The sequence below is a fragment of the Apiospora kogelbergensis genome (assembly GCF_038363985.1).
Source record: "Apiospora kogelbergensis strain CBS 113332 chromosome Unknown utg000006l_segment0_segment0, whole genome shotgun sequence".
Lineage (NCBI taxonomy): Eukaryota > Fungi > Ascomycota > Sordariomycetes > Amphisphaeriales > Apiosporaceae > Apiospora > Apiospora kogelbergensis.
The window spans coordinates 1485380-1510097 of record NW_027117423.1 but is presented as its reverse complement, the minus strand read 5'-3'; the positions used below and the strand labels follow the sequence as shown (position 1 = coordinate 1510097).

Here is a 24718-nt window from a genome sequence, read left to right as displayed (position 1 = left end):
AGCTATCTCTTCGAGCGTATGGGCTTTGGGAAGACGTTCGCTTCTTCTGAACATCACTACAGCCATTGGTGTTTTGCAGTCTTGTTACCACTTCAACACGGCGGTTGGGAGGTGAACTCTGCCCTTGTTCAAAGCCTACTCCTCCACCTCCTCCAGCCAGTTACTCTTGACAACTGGGAGAGTGCTGCGGGACGATCGAAGCCCCCGTTGGAAGCGCGTCAAGTTCATGGGAAGGTTCTCATTCTCTGCGAGGCATCTACTTTTTCCAACATCTGTGCCATCACGCGTTGGTGCCTCAAGATCCCTACATCATTCATGTCCTTCTCACACAGTCACCCATTCAGCCAGCATTTCCACACTCATCATCATGACTACGGACACCAACAGCAGGCGCCCAACGCGTATCTGTAATAAACCCGAGTCATACGGATTCCCAACCAAAACACAAGAAGATCAACCCGAGACAAGCCAACCCTTCTTGGGTCCAAGCCGCACGCGAAATCGAGCCAAGCAAGAGCGACTTGATTTGGAAAGAGCTATGGAGGAGTCCCTTCAGCATCTTCCTTCTCCTGTGGCCGCAGATAAGGGCAACTCGATTACTGGGATCTCTTCCCAGCACGCCTCAGTAGATGATGGTGACTCTGCTTCCACCAACAACTCTCCTGTGGCCGCAGTTGCCAAACCTAGCACAGCAAAGGCTGCATTTGCCAAGGTCCAACATGCTACTGAAGCAACTGCCTCACACACTCAGCCCAAGACAAAGCACAAACAGTCTGGAACTTTGCCACCTGCTAAGCGACGCAAAGTAGACAAAGTCCAAGTCAAACCTGAGGTGGCAGATAACCAGCCCGTTGCAATTGCCGCCAAAGGGACTCGCTTGACTCGCCAGGCAGTCCAAGCACAAGCAGAGACATTTGCGGGAAAGGAGAAAGTATACTCTCAGAAGGCGCAGATGAAAGACCATCTTCTAAAACTACCACCCGTCAACCACAAATATGTGCACATCACGAAAACAGGTGATCTTGCAGTGATGCTCGGTTGGCAAGATCCTCCCGACACGGCGGGAGCCAATGAAATAGAGCACCCCAAAATCAAGGATGCCCTGAAACGTGGTGTTTACACCCACGCAATGGGAAGACACTACCATCGCATGAGTCCTCGCGTCAATATCCCAGTGGCTGGCATTCCCTTGGACAAGCGCCAAAGCGTGAAAGGCTCAGGAAACCCCGGGCCCAGTATCAAGAAGACTCAGGCCCCGGAGGGCCAAGAGAAGACCGCGATGCCTCCGGCGAGCAAAAAGCACGCGACCCGATCAGCAGCCAAATCATCTCTTGCTCAGAGCCCAGCTCCTCCCGAGCCTATACGCGGCCAACAGGCATTCATAGAAGAGGCCCAAAAGGCGACTATGCCCAGTCGGCAAGCCCCTCAAACACTAAGTAGTACCGTCAAGCAAGTGCTGGGTCACAATGTTTGCCTTAGCTTTGGTCCCATTTCAGCTGTAATGATAATTCGTGAAAGTCTTACTAAACATGAACCATCTGAACAGGAGGAAGCGTTCTATGCTCGACCATCGATTAAGATCATCATTCCGGACATGCTCAAGGGTCTTCTCGTGGACGACTGGGAGAATGTGACAAAGAATAACCAGCTTGTCCCTATTCCTCACCCGAAGCCTGTCACCAAGGTTATGGACGACTACCTCGCTTACGAGAAGCCGCGACGCATCGAAGGCTCTGCCGCTATTGACATCTTGGAGGAGACTGTTGCCGGCTTGAAGGAGTATTTCGACAAGTGTCTTGGCCGCGTCCTATTGTACCGGTAAGTGACCCGAGTTTTGGGGATTTCAGCGTGCAGTGGAAATCGTACTGATGCCCAGCCAGGTTTGAGCGTGCGCAATACGCTGAGATGCGCGAGAAGTGGACGTCTGGTGGACCTGAAGTCCAAGGCAAGACCCCTTGCGAATCGTATGGCGCAGAGCATCTGATGCGCCTTATTAGTAAGTTCACACTGGGCCCCTCCATGTGACTTGTTTGCTTCGGCTTTGTTAACATGGCGGCAACAGCGAGTCTCCCCGAGCTTATTGCCCAGACCAACATGGATCAGCAGTCCGTCAACCGTCTGCGCGAAGAGCTCAGCAAGTTCTGTCAGTGGCTGGAGAGAAACGCCGGCTCTTATTTCGTCAACGAGTACGAGAGCCCCAACGCCGAATACGCAGAGAAAGCCAAGAACTAGTTGTTCTAAGGCTGGGGGCTGAGGCAATGGTAACAAGGGTTTTACGCGTTATCCCACACCACGACAGACATAGTTCCCTAGAGTTCTTGAACCAGAACTATTTTGTACGATTATAGCCGAGGCACCATTCGCTACCACCTCGCAGAACTGTTTGACAACGGCTTTGTAAGGTGTTTCCCGGTCGCGTTCGTTTTCCCTCTCCGTCTCGGGGGCCAACGACCACGAGAACACATTCACTGCAGAACAGCATGCGTGGTGAACAGGGAAGATCGGGTGGTGCCCCAAAGGACGATGCAATGGAGCATCAGCATGTTGCTCACACCCAATTAATTCGGAGCAGGCATTACTGGACCGATAGTTCCGAGTATAGAAGCCATAGGGAAACAGTACACAATGCGATGGAACTTATGATAGACACCTCGTTCCATGTGCTCGACTAGCACCAAATTTGATGTGAATATTCTTCCTCTGGCCAGCTGGCCCTCTCATTGGGGTCTTATATATACTCGACCAACACCCTTGTTTTCGTGAATAAGGGAGATGGCCCGTCCTCGAATTAAATACCTGCTTCGCCAATTAATTCTCTTCCATAGCATGTAGGAAACACGAAGCTCATGTAGCAGTACACCGACTATTCAGGAAGGGTTCAGTATTTAGTTGAATTATTTGTCATCTTATTGTACAAGTCTCTACGCTGATGTACAGGCATACCGAATCATATCGTTACATCTTGCGCGCGGGAGGTAAGACGGAGAGAAGCAAGTCTCTCTAACGAAGACATGCCTGATGAAGAAGCTCATATCCCCTTTGGCTGCACTCTTCGTCACCGTAAATCATTCATCGTCAAAAGTTTGGGGTCGTGTGGTGGTGATAACCACGGCCTTCTGCTGCCTTTCCCCTTCTCCCACACAAGCCCCTGTCTGCCGTCCCTCTTTCCAAGTAATGCTTCGTATTTTCTTCTCCTTCTTCTTTGACTTTCCCCATTTTGTGTTTTTTTATTTTTTTTTTTTTTTCACTTTCGTTTGCTGTCCTCCATCTTCTCACCGCGGCACCGGTTTCTCCAACCAGAACCCGCGCTCGGGCCTCCGCTCCTCGCGCAGCTCCTTTGGCGAGAGCGGCGTGTCGACCCTCGCGGACGCGGACGAGCTCCTTGACCTTCATGATCATACCGGCGAACTGGGGACTGACGGGGTGGAACACGGTCTGAGAGCGCTTGCGCAGGCCCAGGGCGGCCAGGACGCCCCGCGTGCGCTCCGGCAAGCCAATGGCGGACCGGTGCAGGGTTACGCGGAAGTAGGACGATGACATGGTCGATGTGGTGTTGTGAATTTGGTATATGGGATCGTGTGTGTGTGGGTGTGTGTACGATATCTTCAAAGGACGGGCAGGCTAGAAGAGAGCGCTCTTTTCCCCTCTCAATCTCCCTCAACTGCGAGCGAAGACGGAAACCGCTGCCTTTCTCCCCCAAACCGTGTGGCTTTCGGTTTACCTGTCGTCGACCGGATTCGTCGTGTCTTGTGCGAGGAAGCCGAGATCCAAGGCAAAACGCAAGTGCAATGGATGAACGGGCAGAGGGGATTTCTGTGCAGCGCAGGTCTGGTCAATACTGGATCACCCCGCGCCTGGACTGCTAACAATGCTGTGCATACCTTTGAAGCTTCAGGCACTGAGCACTGAGGTGGTGAGCCGGAGAGGTGGTCAATCAGTCTTGAGGGGGCCAATTGATGAGTTACAGCTCAGAGCTCAAAGCAGGTACAGCATCGTCAAGCTTGGGAACTTTTTGGGGAGGGCCGGGGTTTCGCCGGCTTATCGATAATCTCACCTCACTTGACCTTCCAACCCAATTCACTTACATAGATGCAGATACGTATGTTTATCTGTAGACCCCTTATTTTGCTGAGCAACACGCCCCTCTGGAGGAATGTTTCCAAGATCCAAAAACACGAGTTCAATTTTCTACAGATACCCTGTGCAGTAGAGTACCGAGCATTTAGCAATGCATACGCCGTGTAGAAGTCATACGGTCTATTAGCTGCAGCCCATAATAGGCCACTCATCGTTGGGATGTTATATCTTCTTCTCGTACGGACCCCTCTGCACTTTGTTGTCGAGGGGTCTACACTGCTACAACTTTGCTTGGTTCCCCTATCCCGTCTAAAGCAAGGCTCCCTTTACCCCATGCCAATAAAAGTCAAATAACTGTACATTCCATAGATACGTTTATTTGACAGACACCTCGACTCTGCCCTCACCCACCGATCCGGATGTGCCCAGAGTGGGCAGCAGGTAGGTGATGTCATCCCAAGGATGACGGTACAGACCAGTGCGAAGTCTCTTCTGGTCGAGGTAGTGGGCAATCAGACCAATGCTGCGGCCCAGTACGAATAGACCGTTTAGGACACCCATGTTCATGTAGTCCTCAGCCTCCTCCAGAGTGAAGGCACCGCAGTTGCGCATGAGATCAACGAAGCAGACAGCAATGCAGCCGTCCACGTTGAGGATAAGGTTGTCCTTCTTGGAGGTCGTCACAGTCTCGACAGCCAGGGCGTAGTCGAGCAGCTTGTGGCTAGGGAACTTGGCAAGGACGTACTCCTTGACGAGCTCGACTCGCAGATCAGGGTTGTTCCGCGACTTGATACGGTGACCAATACCGGGAATGAGCTTGTTCTGCTTGCGCATCGAGTCGACGAACTCACGGGGGCTGAGACCGGAGTCGGCAGCCTTGGCGAACTCCTGGGCGGCTCCATCCAGAGCACCACCGAATCGGGAACCGATGGTGAGAAGACCAGCGACCAGGGAGCTGATCAGGTCCTTGCCGGCACGGGTAGTGATAATGGTGTTCATGGCACCGGACACGGCAGGACCGTGGTCGGCGGTGAGCATGAGAACCATCTCCAAGAACTTGGAGGCGAAATCGGGGAGGCGGCGGCGGAACCACAGCAGAGACATGACACCACCGATGCCAATATCCTCTTTGAAAACATCCGAGATGGGCATGCCAGCGTACAACAGCTCCTGGCCACGATCATCGGAGATGGTAGAGATGAAAGCAGCAGGCTTTCGGATGAGTCCGAGCTCCTGAGCCCACGAATAGTCAATGGGGATCTTGGGGACGACAGGCTCGGGCTGAGGAACGATGACCTTCTCGTTGACAAGCTTGTCGTAGACAATCTTCAGGGTCTGAGGAAGGTCCTCAAAGGTGTCGGGCACGTAGATACCAGCATCCTTCATGCTCTTGTTCTTCATGGCGGCAGTCTCGAGCTGAGAGTTGGCGAAAGAGCCAGCGTGACCGAACTGGACCTCGGTCTTGAACATGCTGGCGCAGGTACCAATGGCCCAAGCCACAATAGGCTTGGTGATGACACCGTTCTTGACAGCCTCAATCACCTTGTACTCCTCAACGCCACCAACCTCACCGAGCAGGACGAGGATCTTGCACTCGGGGTCGTTCTGGTAGCGCAGCATGTGGTCGATGAAAGTGGTACCGGGGTAACGGTCACCGCCGATGGCAATACCCTCGTAAACACCGTCGGTGTTCTGCGCGATGATGTTGTTCAGCTCGTTGGACATACCACCAGACTTGGAGACGTAGCCAACAGAGCCCTTGCGGTACAGCTTGGAGGCAACGATGTTGTCCATCATACCACCAGTGTTACCGATCTTGAAGCTGCCGGGCTTGATTCCACCAACGGTAGCGGGACCGATGATCTGGACACCCTTCTTGCGCGCCACATGGGCAATCTCACGAGCACGCTACAGTACAAGTAATTAGTATCTGGTACTCATTATTGCTACGTACAAGGAAATACTTACTCGCTCGGGGACACCTTCCGCAATAATGGCGATGGTCTTGATTTGGGGGTTCTCCATCAACTCCATAGTAGAGCTGTAGACACTGCGCGAAGACGCGAAGTTGACGACCACATCCACATCAGGGTGCTTGGCCATGGCCTGGTCAACCTTCTGGTATACGGGCAACAGGGTCTCGCTGGTTCCCCAGTACATCTTGCTGACGAATTGGCCGCCAAAGGTGTAGATGATGCCAGCCACCGAGGGGGTTGCTCGCTTGCAGATGAAGTCAAAGTCGAGCATACCCTGGACGGCACGGGGCTGAAGACCGTAGACGAAGCATCTCGTCTTGTCGTTGAAGAGAGCGTGTGACGGGAGAGGGCTCAGAGGTCGGCTGGGAGCGGCGAAACGGGTGATGTTGTCGTTGGCCGAGAGGCCACCTTCCGTGGAGGTGCCACCGACACCGTTTGTGGTAGCCTTGGACATGTTGTGTGTGATTATTCCCAAGACTGGCTAGTTATAGGTCTATTCAAATACACAAATGATGTTAGTGACTGGATTGCGACAAATACGCTGGAATGTTTCGACAGCAAGCAATATGAAGCTTCTCAGAAAGCCGCCCTATAACGAACAGGAGAAGTCCGCAGAATCAGGGAGTGTAATGTCGAACGGCTCTCGTCAGAATATCAGGACGGAGTGTTATCCTGGACATTGAGGAAACATGACAGGAGCTTTGAGAATCGGGTTTGGCCGGCGACCAAACCACCTTTTCTCAAGTCCGAACAAGATCCGTCCGTCCCGAGTCCTGTACGGACGAGACACCATTTACAAAGAAGTTGAGGTGTAGACCAGCTGGGGCTGCCCACCAAAGGCACCACAGCAACGCAGCGGCATGAACGCAGCGGGGGAACAGCAAAACGCAGAACAAGGCAAAGCAGAAACATACCTTCAGAGTGGACAGATGAATTGATCCTCAGATAGTCTTCTGAGCTTCGCACTGAGGGTATATGAAGCAACAATGGCCAGGTGAAAGTGGGAGGAAACGGAATGAATGGATAATCCTCAAATGGGGAAGCAGTTTGAGGAGGGAGGTCGAGCTTTTTTTCGAGGTTGATTGGGAGTCGACTTTGGCTTGCAATGGGTACCGACGACGGGGATGGAGCAAAACTTGGGGGGTTCCAAGATTGCACAGACTTGGAGCTTGTAAAGTCAAGTGTGCCCGCCAGGAACGACAATGCAGAGCACAACTCTGAAGCTCCCCAATTCACTCAAATTGAATTGATCGATATTTGGCGGAGGAGGCTAGTCGGGATCGGGCAATGCCAAAAGAGGTGAGCCAATCAGATCGCCCCTGCCCGTCTCGCTGTTAGTGAGTGCTAAGTATTGGGAAATTCAATTGGGATGCAGCGGCGAGGGGTCCAGTACCCGATACCGTCATGCAGAAGCAGCTAACATGCACCGGGAAGAAGCCGTTGTTCTCCTGGGTTCGATGAAACTTGACCAGCGTTGATCTGATCGGCCGTGAATGCCGTTTTTTTTTTTTTTTTTTTCACTCGAATCCAGCGCTGGATAGCCAAAAGCACATAGGGAAAGAGCTCAAAGAATTGGACCCGTACCCGTTGTTGCACCGTCTCGGAAGATTAGTTGGGGTAAAATTCTCCTAGACTTGTTGAAGCGGTTTTTGGCGGTGCCAGCATTGCCCCGGGTGCTGTGCCAGGCTTCGATTGACCGGCCAGCCAGCTCGCTAACCAGCGCACTGCTTGCTGCTGGACCGCTAGTTGTTTGATAGTGTGAGTGGGCTGTATTTGTTGGACTGATTAAGCTGACCGACTCGGGTTTGCCCAAGCTGATGGGCCGCCGAGCAAGCCAGTGCCAGCAATTGGTGATTGGAGTTGAGGATGGGGGATAACCCCTCCATCGACCCTGAGGATCCATGCAGGGGTCCGAACTTTCTGGCCACCCTTTTTTGGCTGGGCTTCGGGCCCCGGGAACCGCTTGGGTACTTGGCCTTTGGCCTTGGTTGACGGACCTGAGTCTCCAGGTCCCCGCCTTTTCCGAAGTACCCGATACCTCCGCCCTATCCTGCTTGGTAGCAGGGAGTACGTGCGCTATCAACACAATAGCGAACGCTGTGAACCCCCACGAGCAACGCCAGCAGGATTGCGAAATATTCGCCGACACGAGGGCAGACCGTTCACTTGAACGAGTCAGATACCATGACACATTGCCTATAATAGACGCAGTAAAGCCATCTTACTCGAATGCCGCCCCTGTGAATAACTCCGGGTATCGCCATCAGCTTGCGCGAGCAACAACCAACCCCGCGGCAAAGCCCCGAAGCGTAGAGGACTGTCGCTCGAGCCTTTTCGAGCTGACAACCTTTTGGGAACTCCGGACACTCGCGCCTCTCACTCGGGGTCGCACCCGGAAGTGTCTCTGAATGGGTAATCGGGTGATTACAAATGTCCCCGGACAGTCTGGGCGCGGAGTTTGTTTACGGACGTTGGGTCCGGAGCATCCCCAAAAACGTCCCATATTCGGACTTTGTCGTCCCATATCCAAACGGTGCCTCTGGATAAACCCATTCATCTGAAACTAAATGAGATAGCCGAGAAACTATTCTCTGTGACCAAGGCTGTCTTGCAGCTAGCAGCGTGATAGATCCGATATTAACGATGCCGCGATTTGCGTGCATAATGCGCCGATGGGGATTCTGAGCGGCTCATGTCTCACTGTAAGCCATCGAGGCCATGGTCAGATGAGCGGCCAATGAACGTCCGCTCATTACCGTAAGTCATCTACCAGCTCAAGGTGCACGCCATACATCCCCCCGCCTCACATTCAGCCGCATACGAGGTGTTGTGGTGACTGGCATCCGTACGGACCGTAGCCCGAGTGCAGTCGACGATAACCTCAAAGTTGCGCGCGCCAATGCTCCGAGCACCGGGCAGTTCTTGTTGGGGTACTGGGTACCTTGGTCGTGGCTGACTACGCCGGGGTCTGCGGCGCCGAGTGAAATTCCCCAATGGGTTGGGAGAGGTACAGCGCCGGTACTCCATACTAAAGTTGCGGTGGGCACTCGCCATTGGACTTAGCGTCCTCTTTTAGCGTGACCCCTCCAAAAGAGTGAGATTGAGATTTGGGCGAGAGAAGCAAAGAAGGGGGGTGGTGGGAGGAGGGGTGATGGAGAAGGATAGAGAACGAGAGAGATTGGGAACACCCGTCCAGGACAGCACGGCGTAGCAAGCGGCAGGGAGAGCGAGTACGCGTAGTGGTAGCTGCAAGGCCGGCCAATGCCAAATGCCAAATGCCAATGCCAATGCCAATCAATGGGAGAAGCAACGCACGCACTTGAGCAAGGCAATGGAGGGAAAAAACGGTCCCACGCACTTGCGCCAGCGGACGGGGGGGCCCTGAGAGCCAAAGTATACCCCCCCAAAACCGGCCCAAACCAAATGGGAGAGCTCCCATTGATTCCATCCGTTGCACCTCGAAATTTTCGAATGACATCCCCGTTCTTGCTGCCCTCAAATCCGATTCTCCAGACACTGCCTGCCCACTTCAAAGTGTTCCTTTCTGCTGTTCAGTCTTTCAACTGATCACTTCACTCCCTTCCCGCCCCATCGGATCGTACGTAACATCTCAACTTCCTCCCATCGAGAGAGAGAAGTGCCGGTATCGTTGCCCACGAGGTGAGCTAGAACCCCCCCAGTTTGCTGCCATTGAACCCCGATCCTGAGTGTTGTTGCTGCAAACTGGCATCCACACGCAGAAGCCGAGTCCAGTGGAGGCAATAAAGTCGTTGCAAGCCCGGTGAGAGGTTTCCATGCCGACTTCTGCACGGGGTTTCTGTCTTGCTTGCTTTTGCACACTGGCCGGAAAAGCACCACTTTGATGCATCCAGCCCAAAGCTCTTCTCGTTGGCCATTTCCCTCTCCTAACAACTTCGCAGACAACCACAGAACAGAGCCACAGTTGAGCTACACAGACGCATCTGCAAACCTCAAGACTCTCCCACACAATGTCCGCCAAGTCAATTTTCGAGGCCGACGGCAAGGCCATCCTCAACTACCATCTCACCCGGGCACCCGTCATCAAGCCCACTCCTCTGCCCAAGCCCACCACGCACAACGCTCCTCCCAGATTAGCCTCTCTCTACTTCCCCGAGGATGCTGAGGTCAGCGCCGTTCTGGACCAGGCCGAGGTCACCTACCCGTGGCTGCTCCAAGCCGACGCCAAGTTCGTCGCGAAGCCCGACCAGCTGATCAAGCGACGAGGCAAGAGCGGCTTGCTGGCGCTGAACAAGCCCTGGCCCGAGGCCAAGGCCTGGATCGCCGAGCGCGCTGGCAAGTCCCAGAAGGTTGAGCATGTCGAGGGTGTCCTGCGCCAGTTCTTGGTTGAGCCTTTCGTGCCTCACCCTTCCGACACCGAATACTACATCAACATCAACTCTGTCAGAGAAGTGAGTAGAAAGACCCTTGTTTTCTTTGCTCCGGCGTATCATGCCCCTGTTGTATGCCAACAAGCCAAGATGCTGGTTTTGCATTGCAAGCCAGGCTTTGGCAGTGGGAAGCTCAGACACGGCATTCCGTGCAGTGAAAAAAAAGTCAAGTATGGGGGATGAATTGTGGAACATGAAGTGTCGTTGAAAGAGGGCTGAGAATGGTTGCCGAGTTATGTCGCAAAAATAATGCGCTCTTACCGAGTGGTTGTGAGGGCATTTATTGCGTTCATCCGGAACCACGAACTCAAGGGCGTCTACGGGCGAGCGGAGGCTAGACCGCTTTGCTTGGGCACCCACTCCTCCCTCGAGCGCAACCCACCTACCGCAAACGTGTATAACCCCGAAACAGCCCCGTATCAAGTCGTACTAGGCGGCCTCGTTATCATTTACCCATTTGCAGAGGTTTGGAAGCATGCTGACTAACTTGGCGCGAATAGGGCGATTGGATTCTCTTCACCCATGAGGGTGGTGTCGATGTTGGTGATGTTGACGCAAAGGCCGAGAAGCTGTTGATCCCTGTTGATCTGGCAGAGTACCCCTCAAACGAGGAGATTGCCTCGACCCTCCTGAAGAAGGTTCCTCAGGGTGTTCACAATGTCCTGGTTGACTTCATCTCGCGCTTGTACGCCGTCTATGTCGACTGCCAATTCACCTACCTCGAGATCAACCCCCTCGTGGTCATTCCCAACGCCGATGCCACCTCCGCCGAGGTTCACTTCCTGGATCTTGCTGCCAAGCTCGACCAGACTGCTGATTTCGAGTGTGGTGTCAAGTGGGCTATTGCCCGCTCGCCTGCCAACCTGGGCATCATGGCTCAATCCTCTGCTGGCGACAAGATCAGCATTGATGCTGGCCCGCCCATGGAGTTCCCTGCTCCCTTCGGACGTGAATTGTCCAAGGAGGAGGCTTACATTGCCGAGCTCGATGCCAAGACTGGTGCGTCTCTGAAGCTCACTGTCCTGAATGGCAACGGTCGTATCTGGACTCTGGTCGCTGGTGGTGGTGCTTCCGTCGTCTACGCCGATGCCATCGCTTCGGCTGGCTTCGCTGACGAGCTCGCCAACTATGGTGAGTACTCTGGTGCTCCCACGGAATCGCAAACCTACCACTACGCCCGCACAGTCCTCGACCTCATGCTCCGTGCACCCATGGACCCCAAGGGCAAGGTTCTCTTCATCGGTGGAGGTATTGCCAACTTCACCAACGTTGCCTCCACTTTCAAGGGTGTCATCCGGGCTCTGCGCGACTACGCCAAGCAGCTGAACGAGCACAACGTCCAGATCTGGGTGCGACGTGCTGGCCCCAACTACCAAGAAGGCCTCAAGAACATGAAGGCCGCCACTCAAGAGCTTGGTCTCACTGCTCACATCTTCGGCCCTGAGATGCACGTGTCAGGCATCGTCCCTCTGGCGCTCGTTCCCGGAAAGTGGGAAGCGGCCAATGTTCAGGAGTTCCAGGGTTAAGCCAAGAGATGAGGAGATGTGATAGATACCCCTTCTTAGCGATGAAGACATGACGGGGACATCAGCTACAATTGACGGGTTTTAGCGGGTGATAGTGGTGCTCTATGATTATGTACATTGATGAATTAGATCGGCGCCGGCCGAGCCGCAAAGCATGCAGTAGCTTAAGCTCCTAATGCCAGGTACAATCGGATGGCTGTTCGATCTGGGTCTAGAAGGCATTGCATGGTATTGAGCAGAAGACAACGAATAGACAACTTGTAATATGACCACTGCCTTCTTTGATACTTGTCTGCGATTATAGAGACGAGCGTGAGGATGACTTTTCAGAAGAACATATTAGTTTTAATAAAACTTGAGAACTGCCAGATCTACTGAAGCTACTAGCCATGTGCTGGCTACTCGGGTGATGTAATATACGGCACACCCGAGACGGACGTTCACATGTACGAGTAACCAGGTGCACATCCACACTTGTACGCCATCTGAAGCGTAAGAAGAGCTCGCTCTCTGGAATCCCCTGGCCTAGACTCGATCTCGGCTCATGAGCGAGTTGGGATACTGGGACCCCATATGATGCCGCACGAGCTCGCTATTGTTATGTATGGCCAATCTTTGGTTGACTATAGTAGCAAAGCCATGTATGCCCTAGAACAGTTCAGTAATCGTGTTTGCGATTGAGTTCAACGAACAGCAAAGCTAACGTGGGTACTCCCAGTCCATTCACCCTCGTTCTAGAGATCCTCGTATCTATGTATAGTGCCAGAGGGGTCCCCTGAGTCTGCATGCCATTGCCGAGAAAGATTGTATATAGAGACAGCTTGGCGACGAGATGATTCACTGTTTCCTGTTCCATCAGACTCAAGGGATATCCGTGGACAGAGCACATCATCGTCAGGCGCGGACAAGTACCAAGAAGAAACAGAAGAGAAATATAGAGAGAAATAGAGAGAGAAAGAGAGAAAGAGAGAGAAGAAGACACGTCCCGATCCCATCCAACATGTACGCATCCGCTCTTGCCGCCCTACTCGGCGGCTCCTTGGCCGTTTCCGCCACGGCCATTCCGCAGTCCCTGACGGAACGAAATGTTCAACCTAGGAGTTGGTGGAGTGCTGCTGCTGATCAATGCTGGAGGTAAGTCCCCTAGAAAGGCCTTCAGCACAAGCGAGCCGTGACTAACCATTCTTTGTTTCTCGCGGTTAAGTGATGGCGTGGATAATATCCGGGCTTTGTCCACTCCCGGCTACATTCCCGGCGACAGCAACTCGGCCCAGCAGTGTCAGAGAGCATGCGATATTGCGGGTTTCAACCTCGCCGGCCTCGAATTCGGCACGGAATGCTGTATGTCCACACATTATTTCCTCTTCTTATCCCCTCCGCCCGTCCAGATGCCCACGTTTGTTTGTTTGCGTTGTTTGCAGATTTGTTAACATAAAGGGGGTTGGTTACAACCCCCGACAACAGGGTGTGGTAACTCGATCGATGGCGCCAATAACCCCGTGGATCCCAGTCGATGTGACATGCCGTGCCCCGGGCCCGGCAACGAGAAGGAGAAGTGCGGCGGCGACCTCGCGCTGACCCTCTTCTACAAGGGCAACTACGATGTCGTCAACGGTCCTGCTACCGTCGAGCCTTCGTGGCACGGCTATGGAAACCCAACCTGTTATGCGTAAGTCTTGCGCGCACATTGTGAACGCCACGTACACATACTGTTATCATATAGCTGACGAATCAACCATGTGTGTGCTTAATGTAGTGACTTGGACGCAAACCATCGTCTTCTCCCTGAACGCCCTCCAGGATACATGGATCAGCGCCAGATGGCCGTCGAGCACTGCATCGATGGATGCGCCGTCGGTGGTTACTCCTACGCTGGGCTGGAGTACGGCAGCGAGTGTTACTGCTCCAACACGCCTCCCAACTTTGATCCCATCGACATGGACGAGTGCGACATGGGCTGCACTGGCAATGCTGCTGCGTGAGTACTTTTCCTTCCCTCTTCGTATCCCCTAATCAGCTCTCCACTCACAAGGGCGCGGTTCCCCTTTCTGTCGCCCCCTTCTCTCCCTCTCCCTCTACCGTTCCACTATAGATGCCGACATCGATACTTGAAAAGGGCATTTCCAGTTCATGATATACATACAAGAGGCTGACATACGATATTCTTCCCTAATAGCGTCTGTGGCGGAGTGAGCCGCATTCTGGTCTACACTAAACAGGAGTAATCCTGGTTCATGGTTAAGGATGGCAGATAGACTCGATGAAGATAAAAGTGGACGTCGGCGGTGGTAACATAGCGACCGAGGATAAGATCTCGTGCTCGTGTTGTCTGTCGGGGCTTCAGGGGTAGCACATGAGCCAGCGGGTGCTGATCAGTGACAATACGGTACTGTGGGGGTTTGCAAGGGCATGTCCCAGGCGGGTAATGGGTTGAGAGGAGAGAAGGCTGTATTAGCCTCAAAGGACCTTCCTTTATTTGAAATACGTAGAGATAATAGTAGTATGTGCGCGCAAAATATATACAAGCACTCCTTTCAAGAACCAAGGTGATTCTCGTACGCAAATAAGGCCCCAATAGAACCTACTGATACGGTAGGTATATGGGGGGCCTCTGAAATTGAATCTGCCGGCTCTCGTCGATACATACGTATTTTTAGAGAAGCGAAGAGGCTTCGGCGAATGTTACGACATTCTACAATGGGGAATGTGAAATGTCGATACCCATATATACGTTAGTTCTTTGATTAGGGGCGCGTGACACGGGAGTTGAAGGGCTTTCGTCTCAAACACTGCGCCCACTCGGCACACGGATCGCTACTGGTGCTTGGACAGCCGTCGCGACTCCTGAATGGATGCGACTTTGCATGCAGTGGTGACGATGAATAATTAGGGTCTTCTTCAACAGCGACGGAAATGGCGGCTCAGCAGCGACGCTCGTGGAGTCCCCGATTACTTGATCAAGCATCACTAGTATCCCAAGCGCTTGCATTGATCGAAACAAGGTGCGGCGCGTAGTGTCGGTTGCGCTTGCACAGGCGGGAATCATTATCCAATGCTTCTGCACAATCTCCACAGCGTGCTCTAGTCGTGCTTTGATAAAGTTTCCCTCTGGCCCGTTGTGCAGATCAGATGATGGCATTGGAGGGATTTGAAACAGCGAATATCCTGGGTTGGGATGAAAGATACCTGGAGCCCGCTAAGACCACGGCCTTGCCCGTGTTGACGTTGACTTGGCCACTATTGACATGGAGATGAAGTGAATGTTTTGGCCGAGACCATCTGGCCATGGATGTATGTATGTACAGCCCAGCCCGACTTCTTCACACCCAAACCAAAAGGGCGATTCGCTTCCGAAGGCTGCAGGCAGTAGGCAGTAGGCTGTCGGCTGTGCTGTTCCTGTTCCTACAATCAAACGAAGCACAGGCGGAGAAGGGTTGCTTCTGTCTTTAGATCTGACATGCGTCAGCCAGCCAGCTTCCAGTCAGTCGGTCGGTCACTGGCGAAAAGGAGAGAAAAAGCATTGATGCAGGGAAAAACACGGTAGGGGATTAGTGGCTTGGCGGCCACGCTGAACACGAGCAGAGGTCTAATGACGGTAATGACAATAGTGTTTCTGGGGAGCAGGAGACTGCTAGGACTGGCAGGAGACTGGCAGGAGTACTCCGTACCAGAATCCCTACCAGGGTGGCAGTGCATCTGAGTCCCTCCCTGCCCAGATTCGCCCGTCGGGTTCTGGTCGGGGGCCAATGAGACGGGCCACAGGGCACGTACAGTGGGCAGAGCGCCCTGTTCCTGAATCTTAGCTCCCTGTCCGTCTTCCCTGGAATGGGCTTAGTCTCAGCAAGTCCCAGCAAGTCCCAGCTGGACTCGCGTTCGTCCACACTAACCGGTGGACTCCATCATCAGCTCACTCCAGCACAGTCCTGTCTCCCCTTCGCTTCCTCCTTCTTTCGCTAGAGCCTCATTCTTTTTTTATACTCTCCCTCCCGTTCCCTCACTTTCGTCTCCTCCATCATCCATTTTCCGATCGGGTAGCCTCTTTCGCTCACTCAGTCTTACGCTCTTTCAGCTTCCTACAGCAAACCTCACGCTCCCTAGACCCTTCGTCCGTCTTTGTGTGTACATAACCAACCACAAAGCGCCCTATTTCTAGTTTTTCGACCGTCCGAGCATCTGTTCCCATACATTCATCGCAAAAACCGCCCATCATGCGTTCCTCTTCCGCCGTTGCCGCGGCCTTGCTCGCCACCAGCGCCACCGCCGAAAACTGGATGGGTTTCAACTCGGGTGCCGTCAAGACTGACAACTCGGCCAAGTTCAAGGCCGACTGGCTGCAGGAGTTCAAGACGGCCCAGGGCCTGAAGGGCGCCCCCGGCACCTTCAACTCGGTCCGCCTGTACACCAACATCCAGTCCTACTCCGATACCGACCCCATTGAGGCTTTCGAGGCCGCCATCGAGACCAAGACCAACCTTCTGCTGGGTATCTGGACCTCGGGCACCACCAGCATCGAGAAGGAGCTGACTGCCCTCGAGAAGGCCGTCGCCAAGTACGGCGACAAGTTCGTCGACCTCGTCATCGGCATCTCCATCGGCAGCGAGGATCTCTACCGCGACTCCGCCACCGGCAGAGCCAACAAGGGCGGTATTGGCAACGGCCCCGAGCAGATCGTCAAGTTCATCGGAGACTACAAGAAGAAGTTTGCCGACAGCAAGCTCGGCCAGGTCCCCGTTGGCCACGTCGACACCTGGGATGTCTGGCCCAACTCCACCAACAAGGCTGTCATCGACGCCGTCGATTGGGTCGGTCTGGACGAGTACCCCTACTACGAGTCCGGCAAGGGCAACTCCATCGAGAAGTCCGGCCAGCGCTTCGACACCGCTTTCAACGCTGCCAAGGCCGCCATCGGTGGCAAGCCCATCTGGATCACCGAGACTGGCTGGCCTACCGACGGCCCCAAGTGGGATGAGGCTCAGCCCAGCATCGAGAACGCCAAGTACTACTGGGACGAGGTCGGCTGCCGTCAGCTGTTCAACAAGGTCCCCACTTTCTGGTACAACCTGCGTGACTCCAACGGCGAGAACAAGCAGACCTTCGCCATTACCGACAACCTGTCCACCACCCCCAAGTTCGACCTCTCTTGCCCCAAGACCTTCAAGACGCCCACTGGCTCCAACAACTCGGGCAGCTCCTCTTCTGCGTCGGGCTCTGCCACCGCTTCCGGCTCTGCCACTGCCTCCGGCACCAGCTCGGCCACTGGCAGTGCTTCTCCCAGCGGCTCTGGATCCGCCAACTCTGGCTCCGGCTCTGGCTCCGAGTCTGGCTCCGGCTCCGGCTCTGGCTCCGGCTCCGGCTCCGGCTCCAACCCTGCTTCTGGCTCTCAGGCTGGCTCCGCTGGCTCTTCCGGCACCCCTGTCCCCACTGCCAGCGCCGGAAACTCTGCTCAGATCTTCTCCGCTGCGTTCACCGCCATCGTGGCTGTCGCCGTCGGTGCGAGTGCTCTGCTTTAAGCGACTTTCGCTTCTTAGGCCTCCTGTATCATTGGTACACAACTATATTAACACAATGAAGTCTTCTTCAAAAATGGGTTTTTCTCGATGTCCTACGGGTAGACTAAATACACCTGGCGCTTCACATCTGTCACAAGGCTGGTTTTGGCCGTGCTTTTTGTAATAAAACTTATCAACATTCGCTTCACTTGCCCACTCCGTCTGTGCTGTGCTGTTTGTCCAACTGTGAATGAGGGCTGATGTGTAGACTGATCAAACGAACATAAGTTATTGTCATCTTCGGCACTGCTCCTTGTCACGATATGAGACGGGAGTGACGGAAGCCTTCATACAATAGATGATCATTGAAAATCAAACATCGGAGCCGAGACAGACTTTCGGAATTCTTCGGGGTTTCGGAATCGGATTTTTCAGCAATAACCCGAGTGTATATCATTTGTATTGTTAGTTGTTAAGGTACTCCCCAGTGACTTGACCACAGCTGTGGCTTCTGCACTCGAGGTAGGTTACTCATAAGCTCTGCCAAGAAAGGCCATGATACTAGGGAAATTGTGAGATACAACATCTCCGAAGCCCGTTCGTCTGCAGGCCCCGAGATTAATTCTCAGGTATAACGTTACCTAAATACAACGGGCGTTCATCACACGCAGTCACGGATGGTGGCGCATATGACGGTTATATACGGTTGTCGCCTTTGTTTCGGACCCGAACTGTGTGCTGCTCTGTTTTCCGACCCCCCGATGCTCCGTGACGATGCTCCGTGACGATTTCCAAGGAGGGTGGCCGCGTCTGTAGTTTTTTATGATACCATACGTGCCTGGGAACGCATATATATATGTGTGTGTGGTGACGTTCATGTGGTCTCTCTTGATATGACTTTTTCTAAGATGAGAAGAAAACTAGACGCTCTACCTACATAGGTACGCATGCCCATTACATTTATCCAGCCTATTCCACTACTGGTCGATCGACTACATACTCAACAAGGGGGCCAGAAATGTCATTCCGCAAGACCTTTTTCCATGATTCCGAGTTGGACCGACTCGAGAGTTCGCTCACCGAGCTCCCACCGAGATGCCCTCCCTCGGGCATCAGCATCCTGATTGTCGGTGCGGGACCTGCTGGGCTGTTTGCTGCTTTGGAATGTTGGCGAAAGGGCCACGATGTGCGCGTGATCGAGAGATCGTCTGAGCCCACAACCGCAGGTAAGGGATTTCTCCTTAGTTATATGTGTGGCACAGGGATATGGAGAGCAGAGTGACGACCAATCAGCACGAAACCCGATGGCCATTACTTAAAGAATTCATATTCATAGGCGACCATTTCAGCATCGCGCCCCAGATAGCGCGCCACATCAACACCCGGTGGCCCGGGCTCGCGCAGCAGAACGAGGCGATCGCTGACGACCCCTGGCTGTCCATCCATCGTATCACCGGCGAAGTCATCAAGGGTCCAGGGCCGTTATCGTGGAAGGATGAGGACGATATCGGAGATTATGACCCGTTGCTTCCTACGAGGTTCTACCGCCACCACCGAGCCAAGTTCCTCCGCATGCTGATGGTGGCCGTCCGCGGAGCCGGCATCAACATCACCTACGGCCAGCGCGTGGTCGACTACCATGGAGACGCCGCCCGGCAGGTTGCGGGCGTGCGCCTTGTTGACGAGAGCGGCGGCGGTAGCGTCGGTGCGACCACCATGGAAGCGGATTTGGTCATCGCCGCCGATGGCGTGGGTACCAAGTCACACGGCGCCGTCAACGGCCACGACATCCGGGCCGAGTCGAGTGGTTACTCCCTATACCGCACCTGCTTCCCCGTGGAGAGGCTCGCGCCATACCCGGAGCTGGCGCACTACATGAGGCCTCTCGACAATGGCCACTCGCACGTGCACGTCTGGGCTGGGTGAGTTAAATCCTCCGACTCCTCTCCCCTCATCTGCCTACCTACCTTGTGTAGCACCGTATGACACAGCCTGTCCCACAGGCCAACTGTACTGATATCCGCAATAAACAGCCGCGGGGTGTCCTTGTACTTTTGTCGATATCCAGACTTGGTGTCATGGGCCATGCAACACAAGGTGTGTCTTTGAGATTACCAAATCTGAACTCAAAGGGGGCTGGCTGACTTTCCCCCTTCCCCAACTGCCACAGGCCAACGCAACTGCAGGTGAGTCATGGGGCGCCCAGGTCCCCGTGGAGAATGTGCTTCAGTTCGTCGAAACAATGCCGGACGGGGGTCTCCCGGACCTGCTGAAGGACCTCATCCGCGCGACGCCGGACGACGGCATCGTCGACTGGAAGCTCATGCTGCGCGACCCGCAGCCCCGGGTCGCGTCGGAATCGGGCCGCGTTGTTCAAGTCGGTGACAGCGCCCACACTTTTCTCCCGTCGTCCGGGGACGGCGCCAACCAGGCCATGGAGGACGCTATCTCGTTGGCCTCGTGTCTCCATGTCGGCGGCAAGAGCAATATCGGGTGGGCGGTCAAGATTCACAACAAGTTACGGTATGCTTCTCCCGTCCTACTATCACACAGATATTCCGTGTCGTCATGCTCTTCGAGAAAGCGGTTGCTTCCCTCTCATCCCCGATCAGACTCCGTCGGGCGGCGGTAAAGGTAGAAGTTGCCTTCTAATAACCAAGTCTTTCAATAATACAGGTTCGAACGCGTGGCCTGTGCCCAAATCGTTGGCTTCCTCCGCTTCAAGCAAACCATGCATCCACCCGACGACAAGCCTTCTTCTTTAGTTTCTGGTCCTACTTCTCCGTCACCATCTTTGACGGCGACAACAACAACGAAGCCGCCGATCGACCTCAGGTCCAGATTGGGCCGGTGGCAATGGGCCCACGACCCGGAGCAGTATGCCTACGACCAGTACGGCGCCGTACTGCGGCACCTGCAGATGGGCACGGCGTTCAGGAATACCAACATTCCCAGAGGCTACGAGTACAGGCCGTGGACGTTCAGGGAGGTCATGGATCTGGTCGCGCAGGGCAAGTTTTTGGAGCTTGGCGGGGATTGGTCTTGAGTATTTGTTTGACTGTCGTCCAGTGGTTCGACACAAGCTGTTTCGGTTCCACATTAGGCCATAATGACCGAAGTGTTTGTTTGATACCACTGTACAGGAGTAAGCTCTTATTCTATACAGAGAGTCTATACCCACCAAAAGCTAAACGTGACGTGCGTGCTACATAGACCACGCGCACCATCCCCCATAGAAGTATATACAGTTCAAAGCCGCCCTGATATTAGATCCTCGCCAAGTGAATCGTCATGCCAGAGCACATATTCTGACATAGACACAACTCGCCCTCCAAAAACAGAGAACCAATAAAGTGAAGAAGAAGAGGAAAAAGCCCATGCATGCTATGTTGTTGAAAATAATTCATACCGTCATTAGTAGGAGTCCGCCGGAGGCCCTTAATGCAACTGCCGGTTGCGGCACCCGTCAAATGGACAGACCAATGACGGTAAACATGAGCGGTGCGATATCTACAGCGAGCAGCGCGATGCCTAGACATTCCTTCGTATTAGTGGTGGAATCCAGTAAAAGGGGCTTCTAAGTTTCGGAGACTTTCTGACGCGGCAGCCCCACGTGTGATCCGCTGCTTCCGCGAATTGCCCAAACCTTCACGAACCTGCGCAATCGGAATACGAGCCCGGAGGCCTTGGTGTAGTTGCCTGCTTGCCGGTTGCATCGTGTTGCAAGAAGCGGACTCCGGGGAGGATGAAGAAAAGGGGGCCCGAACGCTAAACTGAAAAGCAACACATACCTGTATATACCACCAATTTCGTGACAACCTCGACGTCGTACCTCACTCTCGGCTTGATAAGCTGAGCGAAAACCTCCCGCTCACTCAATTCATCCTGTGAACCGATAATGAGCGTTGGATCGTCTCCGTCCTGTTCTGAGGGGGTGACCATGACGGTACCCTCACCCATCATTCGTTCGTAATCGCTGAGCTTGTGATGGTGGTAGTGGCCGCCGCCACCGCTTATCGCACTGCTCCTCGCGCCCGACTTCTCGTCGCTGACCGCTATCGGACTCGGGCTTGCCGCCCGGAGCGATGCGACGCTCTCCTTGCTGCGAAGACCACGGCTCGTGTTGCTCGTGTTGCTCTCACGCCGCCGGCGATCGCGATACGCCAACGTCTCGTACGCGTCCGCCGCGCTCTGCGGGCCGATGCTCACGGACCTACCGCGGCCGCCCTTGCGGATGTTGTTGACAAAGTTGGGAAAGTCGCTGACGTTAGGCAAGACGTTGTCGACGCGCAGCCGGAGCGGAATGTTCTTGTACTTGGAGGCCGGCATGAAGAAGCGGCGTGGCAGGTTCATACCCCACGTCTCGATGATGCGGAAGAAGTGTGGTAGCGACTTCAACAGGACTGGTTTGGCCGCTTCGCGCCACACGAACACGGCCAACACCCCGGTCACGATGCGCAGGATCACGACGGGCCAGCCGAGCGCCTCGAGATCGAACTTGATCAGGCCGTGCGGAGACTGGGCAAAGTGCCAGGTGCCGATTTCGAGACCAATCATAACGCCCGCGAATGCGACACTGTCGTCAAAGCAAGGACAATCGTCGGCGGGCTCGGGATGCACGCGAACCAACGCTATTATGAAGAGCACCACACACAGAACTGCCGAGAAGGGGCGCGCGTACAGGTACATGTTGAGAACCGGGCCGTAGTAGAACTCGCCAAGAGAGATGACAGCACCCATGATCGAGCCAATGATTACGTCGACAAATCCGTGCATGCCGCAGTAAAGGCGACCGAAGATGATGCTGGCCGCATAAAAGTAGGCTAAGATTTCGAGGCCTAGTTTCATGTTGGGTTGCATCATGTTGTCTGGGGAATGTAGGCACAGAAGGCCGTATACAGCGACTGAGACGGCGTTGGCCGAGTGCGTCGAGGGGAAGCCGTACTCGAGGGCAGCGGAGCCAGACATGGTGATTCGTTGTAGCGGAGGCGACAGCGGCCGGGGAAGAGAGAAGAGGTCCTTTATGAAACCTGTAAAAAAGACACCCATGGCGAGGATGTGGACAAGACTATAGCACATGTTAACACGATGAGCGCGTGTAGGAGGCAAGACGGGGGGGGCCAACCCTTTGCCAAACGACTCGAAGCCGCACCAGAACATGATGGGCAAGCCGACCATGAAGAAGGTGTGCGTGCCCAGGTTGGCAGTGATGGCGAAATAACTATCGAGCGCCGGCGTGCGCAGGGTATCTTGTAAATAGGCGAGGTAGGGCGTCTCCCATCGGATCAGGGGCAATGCCCACTGTCGCAAGTTGTATCGCCATGTCGGGAGGGCGCGCTTGTCTGTAAGTCATAGAGAGAGCTGTTAGTGAAAGTGGGCGCGTAAATGCAAGACACACAGACTTGCGCCTGGGCAGTTGAAGGCGCAGCAGCGCGGGGTGCGGTGCAGATGCGCCCTCCTCGTGAGATGCGAAGGGGCGGTTTTCATCCAGTCCAGCGCAAGTCGCAGAGGATGGCCCTTGGCTAGCACCGACAACGACCACACGTACAATGATCTAGGTCCCGCAAGCCTGCGTCGATCACAGGCGGCTTCTCCTCCTCGCCAGTCTTCCCGTTCTGCTCTTTCGGGTCGGCGCTCACGGCAGCGCCATTGGCATGCGACGAGCACATCGGACAGCCGTACGCGTGTATTGGAAGGGATATGGCGGGCCGCGCGAGTAGTCCGTTTTCTCAAGATGGTTCCGGTCGGCGAAGGTGGGATGCGGGCGGATGCTCGTGCTTGAAACGACAGCGCCGCCCAAAAGGAAAGTCAAGTCAAGAAGGATGCAGGCAGGCAATTAAAGAAAACCGGGGTCTATCTGCTCATGGCAATCCCGCCCGTCTTTGGCCTGTGAATCCAGCTCCTTCCCGACCGCAACAGGATTGTCCAAGAAACGAAGGGTACTATAGGACTAGTATTGGTGATCAATGTGTGTTGTTTTGTTGTCCGGCTCTGACCCCTCCGATTGCTTTGTGTTTGTTTTACGTTTGGATGAGCAGCTGAGCCCTTACTTGGCTCTCAGTCCCTTGCGCCAGCCAATGTCGTTGGATTAGTGTCGTTGCCTAGCGCATCATCGCTGTATGTACGCTTGTGTCCGTCCCCACGTCATTCCGCGTCTATTATTTCCTACTGGCACATCGAATAGAATGATTCAATTCAACCCTCCGTAGTGGTAGTACAGTCGTATGTAGGCATTTTTTATCTATGTAGATCGCTGGTGAATTGCTTGCACCCAATATCCACTTTGCGCATGGGCTTGCGTTGAATTTCGCCAACCAGTCATATTATCATCCCGACAACAAGCTGCAACAGCAGCAGCACCACGTGACAAACCGCACGTACAGGCCCCGAATATCTTCATAACCCTCCCTCCCTGGGACGACGATGCGTTCTCTAGCCGGTGCCCACGCCATCGTGACGGGCGGGAGCCGAGGCATTGGCCTGGCCATCGCGAAGCACTTCGCCTTTGAGGGCGCCAGCATCACACTCGTCGGACGCGACGAGGCGCGGCTACAGACGGCGCTGCAGAGCCTCGACATGAAGCCTGGCCTTACGCTGCCAACCGCGCCCAAGCATGCCACGTATGCCTTCAATGTGGCACATGATAATGGCTGGACTAACATGATGGCCCAAATGAAAAGAAACAAAGTATGTCAAGGCACCCCTTATATATAGCCCGAGGGTTTCCACCCTCTGTCGACTTTCCAAACCCGAACAGACCCAATGAAAGAGCTGTGAGCAAAAGGGGGATCGATGGGGCATTAACTATTGACTCTTTCCGAGCCGAAAGCAACTGACCTGGCTGTTCGTGTCCTACTTTAGCAAAACGTTGATATTCTCATTAATGCGGCTGGGATTACCCAAAACTCCTTTCTTTTCAATACAACGCTGCCTGATGTCAAGGACATCTTGAACACAAATTTGGAAGGCACCATCAATGGCTGTCAAAAGGTCATAAAAGGGATGATGCAGCAGAAATCTGGCAAGTCCCTCACCGGAGCTTCTGCGACCACGGTCTACTAACCAACATGTAAAAGGCTGCATAGTTAATGTTGCTAGTCTTCTCGCAACCCATGCTGGCAAGGGCGCAAGTGTATATGCGGCATCGAAAGCAGGGATCGTGGGTATGTTTGTTATGTGTTTTAGTATTTCGAGATATTTCTCGGTTCATCTAATTATCTAACCTCGGTGCCCTAGGTTTG

General features: G+C 54.1%; 9 protein-coding genes across 9 annotated transcripts; 6 read left to right on the top strand and 3 right to left on the bottom strand.

Moving 5' to 3' along the window:
• Positions 1-367: 367 nt before the first annotated feature.
• PG998_009336 (MRG-domain-containing protein) lies at positions 368-2232 on the top strand (the record flags this gene model as incomplete). The annotated part of the gene is made up of 3 exons (XM_066876152.1): positions 368-1818; positions 1881-1996; positions 2063-2232. 3 exons carry the CDS (start codon positions 368-370, stop codon positions 2230-2232), a joined length of 1737 nt encoding a protein of 578 aa, XP_066728308.1.
• A 1040-nt stretch (positions 2233-3272) lies between these two features.
• PG998_009335 (mitochondrial 54S ribosomal protein uL30m) lies at positions 3273-3540 on the bottom strand (the record flags this gene model as incomplete). Its single annotated transcript, XM_066876151.1, has 2 exons — positions 3273-3335; positions 3370-3540. The coding sequence occupies 2 exons, from the start codon at positions 3538-3540 to the stop codon at positions 3273-3275; spliced, it is 234 nt and encodes a 77-aa protein (XP_066728307.1).
• A 912-nt stretch (positions 3541-4452) lies between these two features.
• On the bottom strand, positions 4453-6507 carry PG998_009334 (ATP-citrate synthase subunit 1; the record flags this gene model as incomplete). Its single annotated transcript, XM_066876150.1, has 2 exons — positions 4453-5985; positions 6046-6507. 2 exons carry the CDS (start codon positions 6505-6507, stop codon positions 4453-4455), a joined length of 1995 nt encoding a protein of 664 aa, XP_066728306.1.
• A 3535-nt stretch (positions 6508-10042) lies between these two features.
• Positions 10043-11988, top strand: PG998_009333 (uncharacterized protein; the record flags this gene model as incomplete). Its single annotated transcript, XM_066876149.1, has 2 exons — positions 10043-10483; positions 10963-11988. The coding sequence occupies 2 exons, from the start codon at positions 10043-10045 to the stop codon at positions 11986-11988; spliced, it is 1467 nt and encodes a 488-aa protein (XP_066728305.1).
• Positions 11989-12988: 1000 nt separating this feature from the next.
• On the top strand, positions 12989-13970 carry PG998_009332 (uncharacterized protein; the record flags this gene model as incomplete). Its single annotated transcript, XM_066876148.1, has 4 exons — positions 12989-13122; positions 13193-13329; positions 13453-13657; positions 13745-13970. The coding sequence occupies 4 exons, from the start codon at positions 12989-12991 to the stop codon at positions 13968-13970; spliced, it is 702 nt and encodes a 233-aa protein (XP_066728304.1).
• A 2226-nt stretch (positions 13971-16196) lies between these two features.
• On the top strand, positions 16197-17498 carry PG998_009331 (glucan endo-1-3-beta-glucosidase eglC 4; the record flags this gene model as incomplete). The annotated part of the gene is made up of 1 exon (XM_066876147.1): positions 16197-17498. One exon carries the CDS (start codon positions 16197-16199, stop codon positions 17496-17498), a length of 1302 nt encoding a protein of 433 aa, XP_066728303.1.
• Positions 17499-18495: 997 nt separating this feature from the next.
• On the top strand, positions 18496-20523 carry PG998_009330 (FAD/NAD(P)-binding domain-containing protein; the record flags this gene model as incomplete). Its single annotated transcript, XM_066876146.1, has 4 exons — positions 18496-18703; positions 18814-19399; positions 19575-20000; positions 20154-20523. 4 exons carry the CDS (start codon positions 18496-18498, stop codon positions 20521-20523), a joined length of 1590 nt encoding a protein of 529 aa, XP_066728302.1.
• A 420-nt stretch (positions 20524-20943) lies between these two features.
• On the bottom strand, positions 20944-23146 carry PG998_009329 (uncharacterized protein; the record flags this gene model as incomplete). Its single annotated transcript, XM_066876145.1, has 3 exons — positions 20944-21008; positions 21269-22819; positions 23026-23146. The coding sequence occupies 3 exons, from the start codon at positions 23144-23146 to the stop codon at positions 20944-20946; spliced, it is 1737 nt and encodes a 578-aa protein (XP_066728301.1).
• Positions 23147-23900: 754 nt separating this feature from the next.
• On the top strand, positions 23901-24539 carry PG998_009328 (uncharacterized protein; the record flags this gene model as incomplete). Its single annotated transcript, XM_066876144.1, has 2 exons — positions 23901-24164; positions 24339-24539. The coding sequence occupies 2 exons, from the start codon at positions 23901-23903 to the stop codon at positions 24537-24539; spliced, it is 465 nt and encodes a 154-aa protein (XP_066728300.1).
• Between the last annotated feature and the right edge of the window lie 179 nt (positions 24540-24718).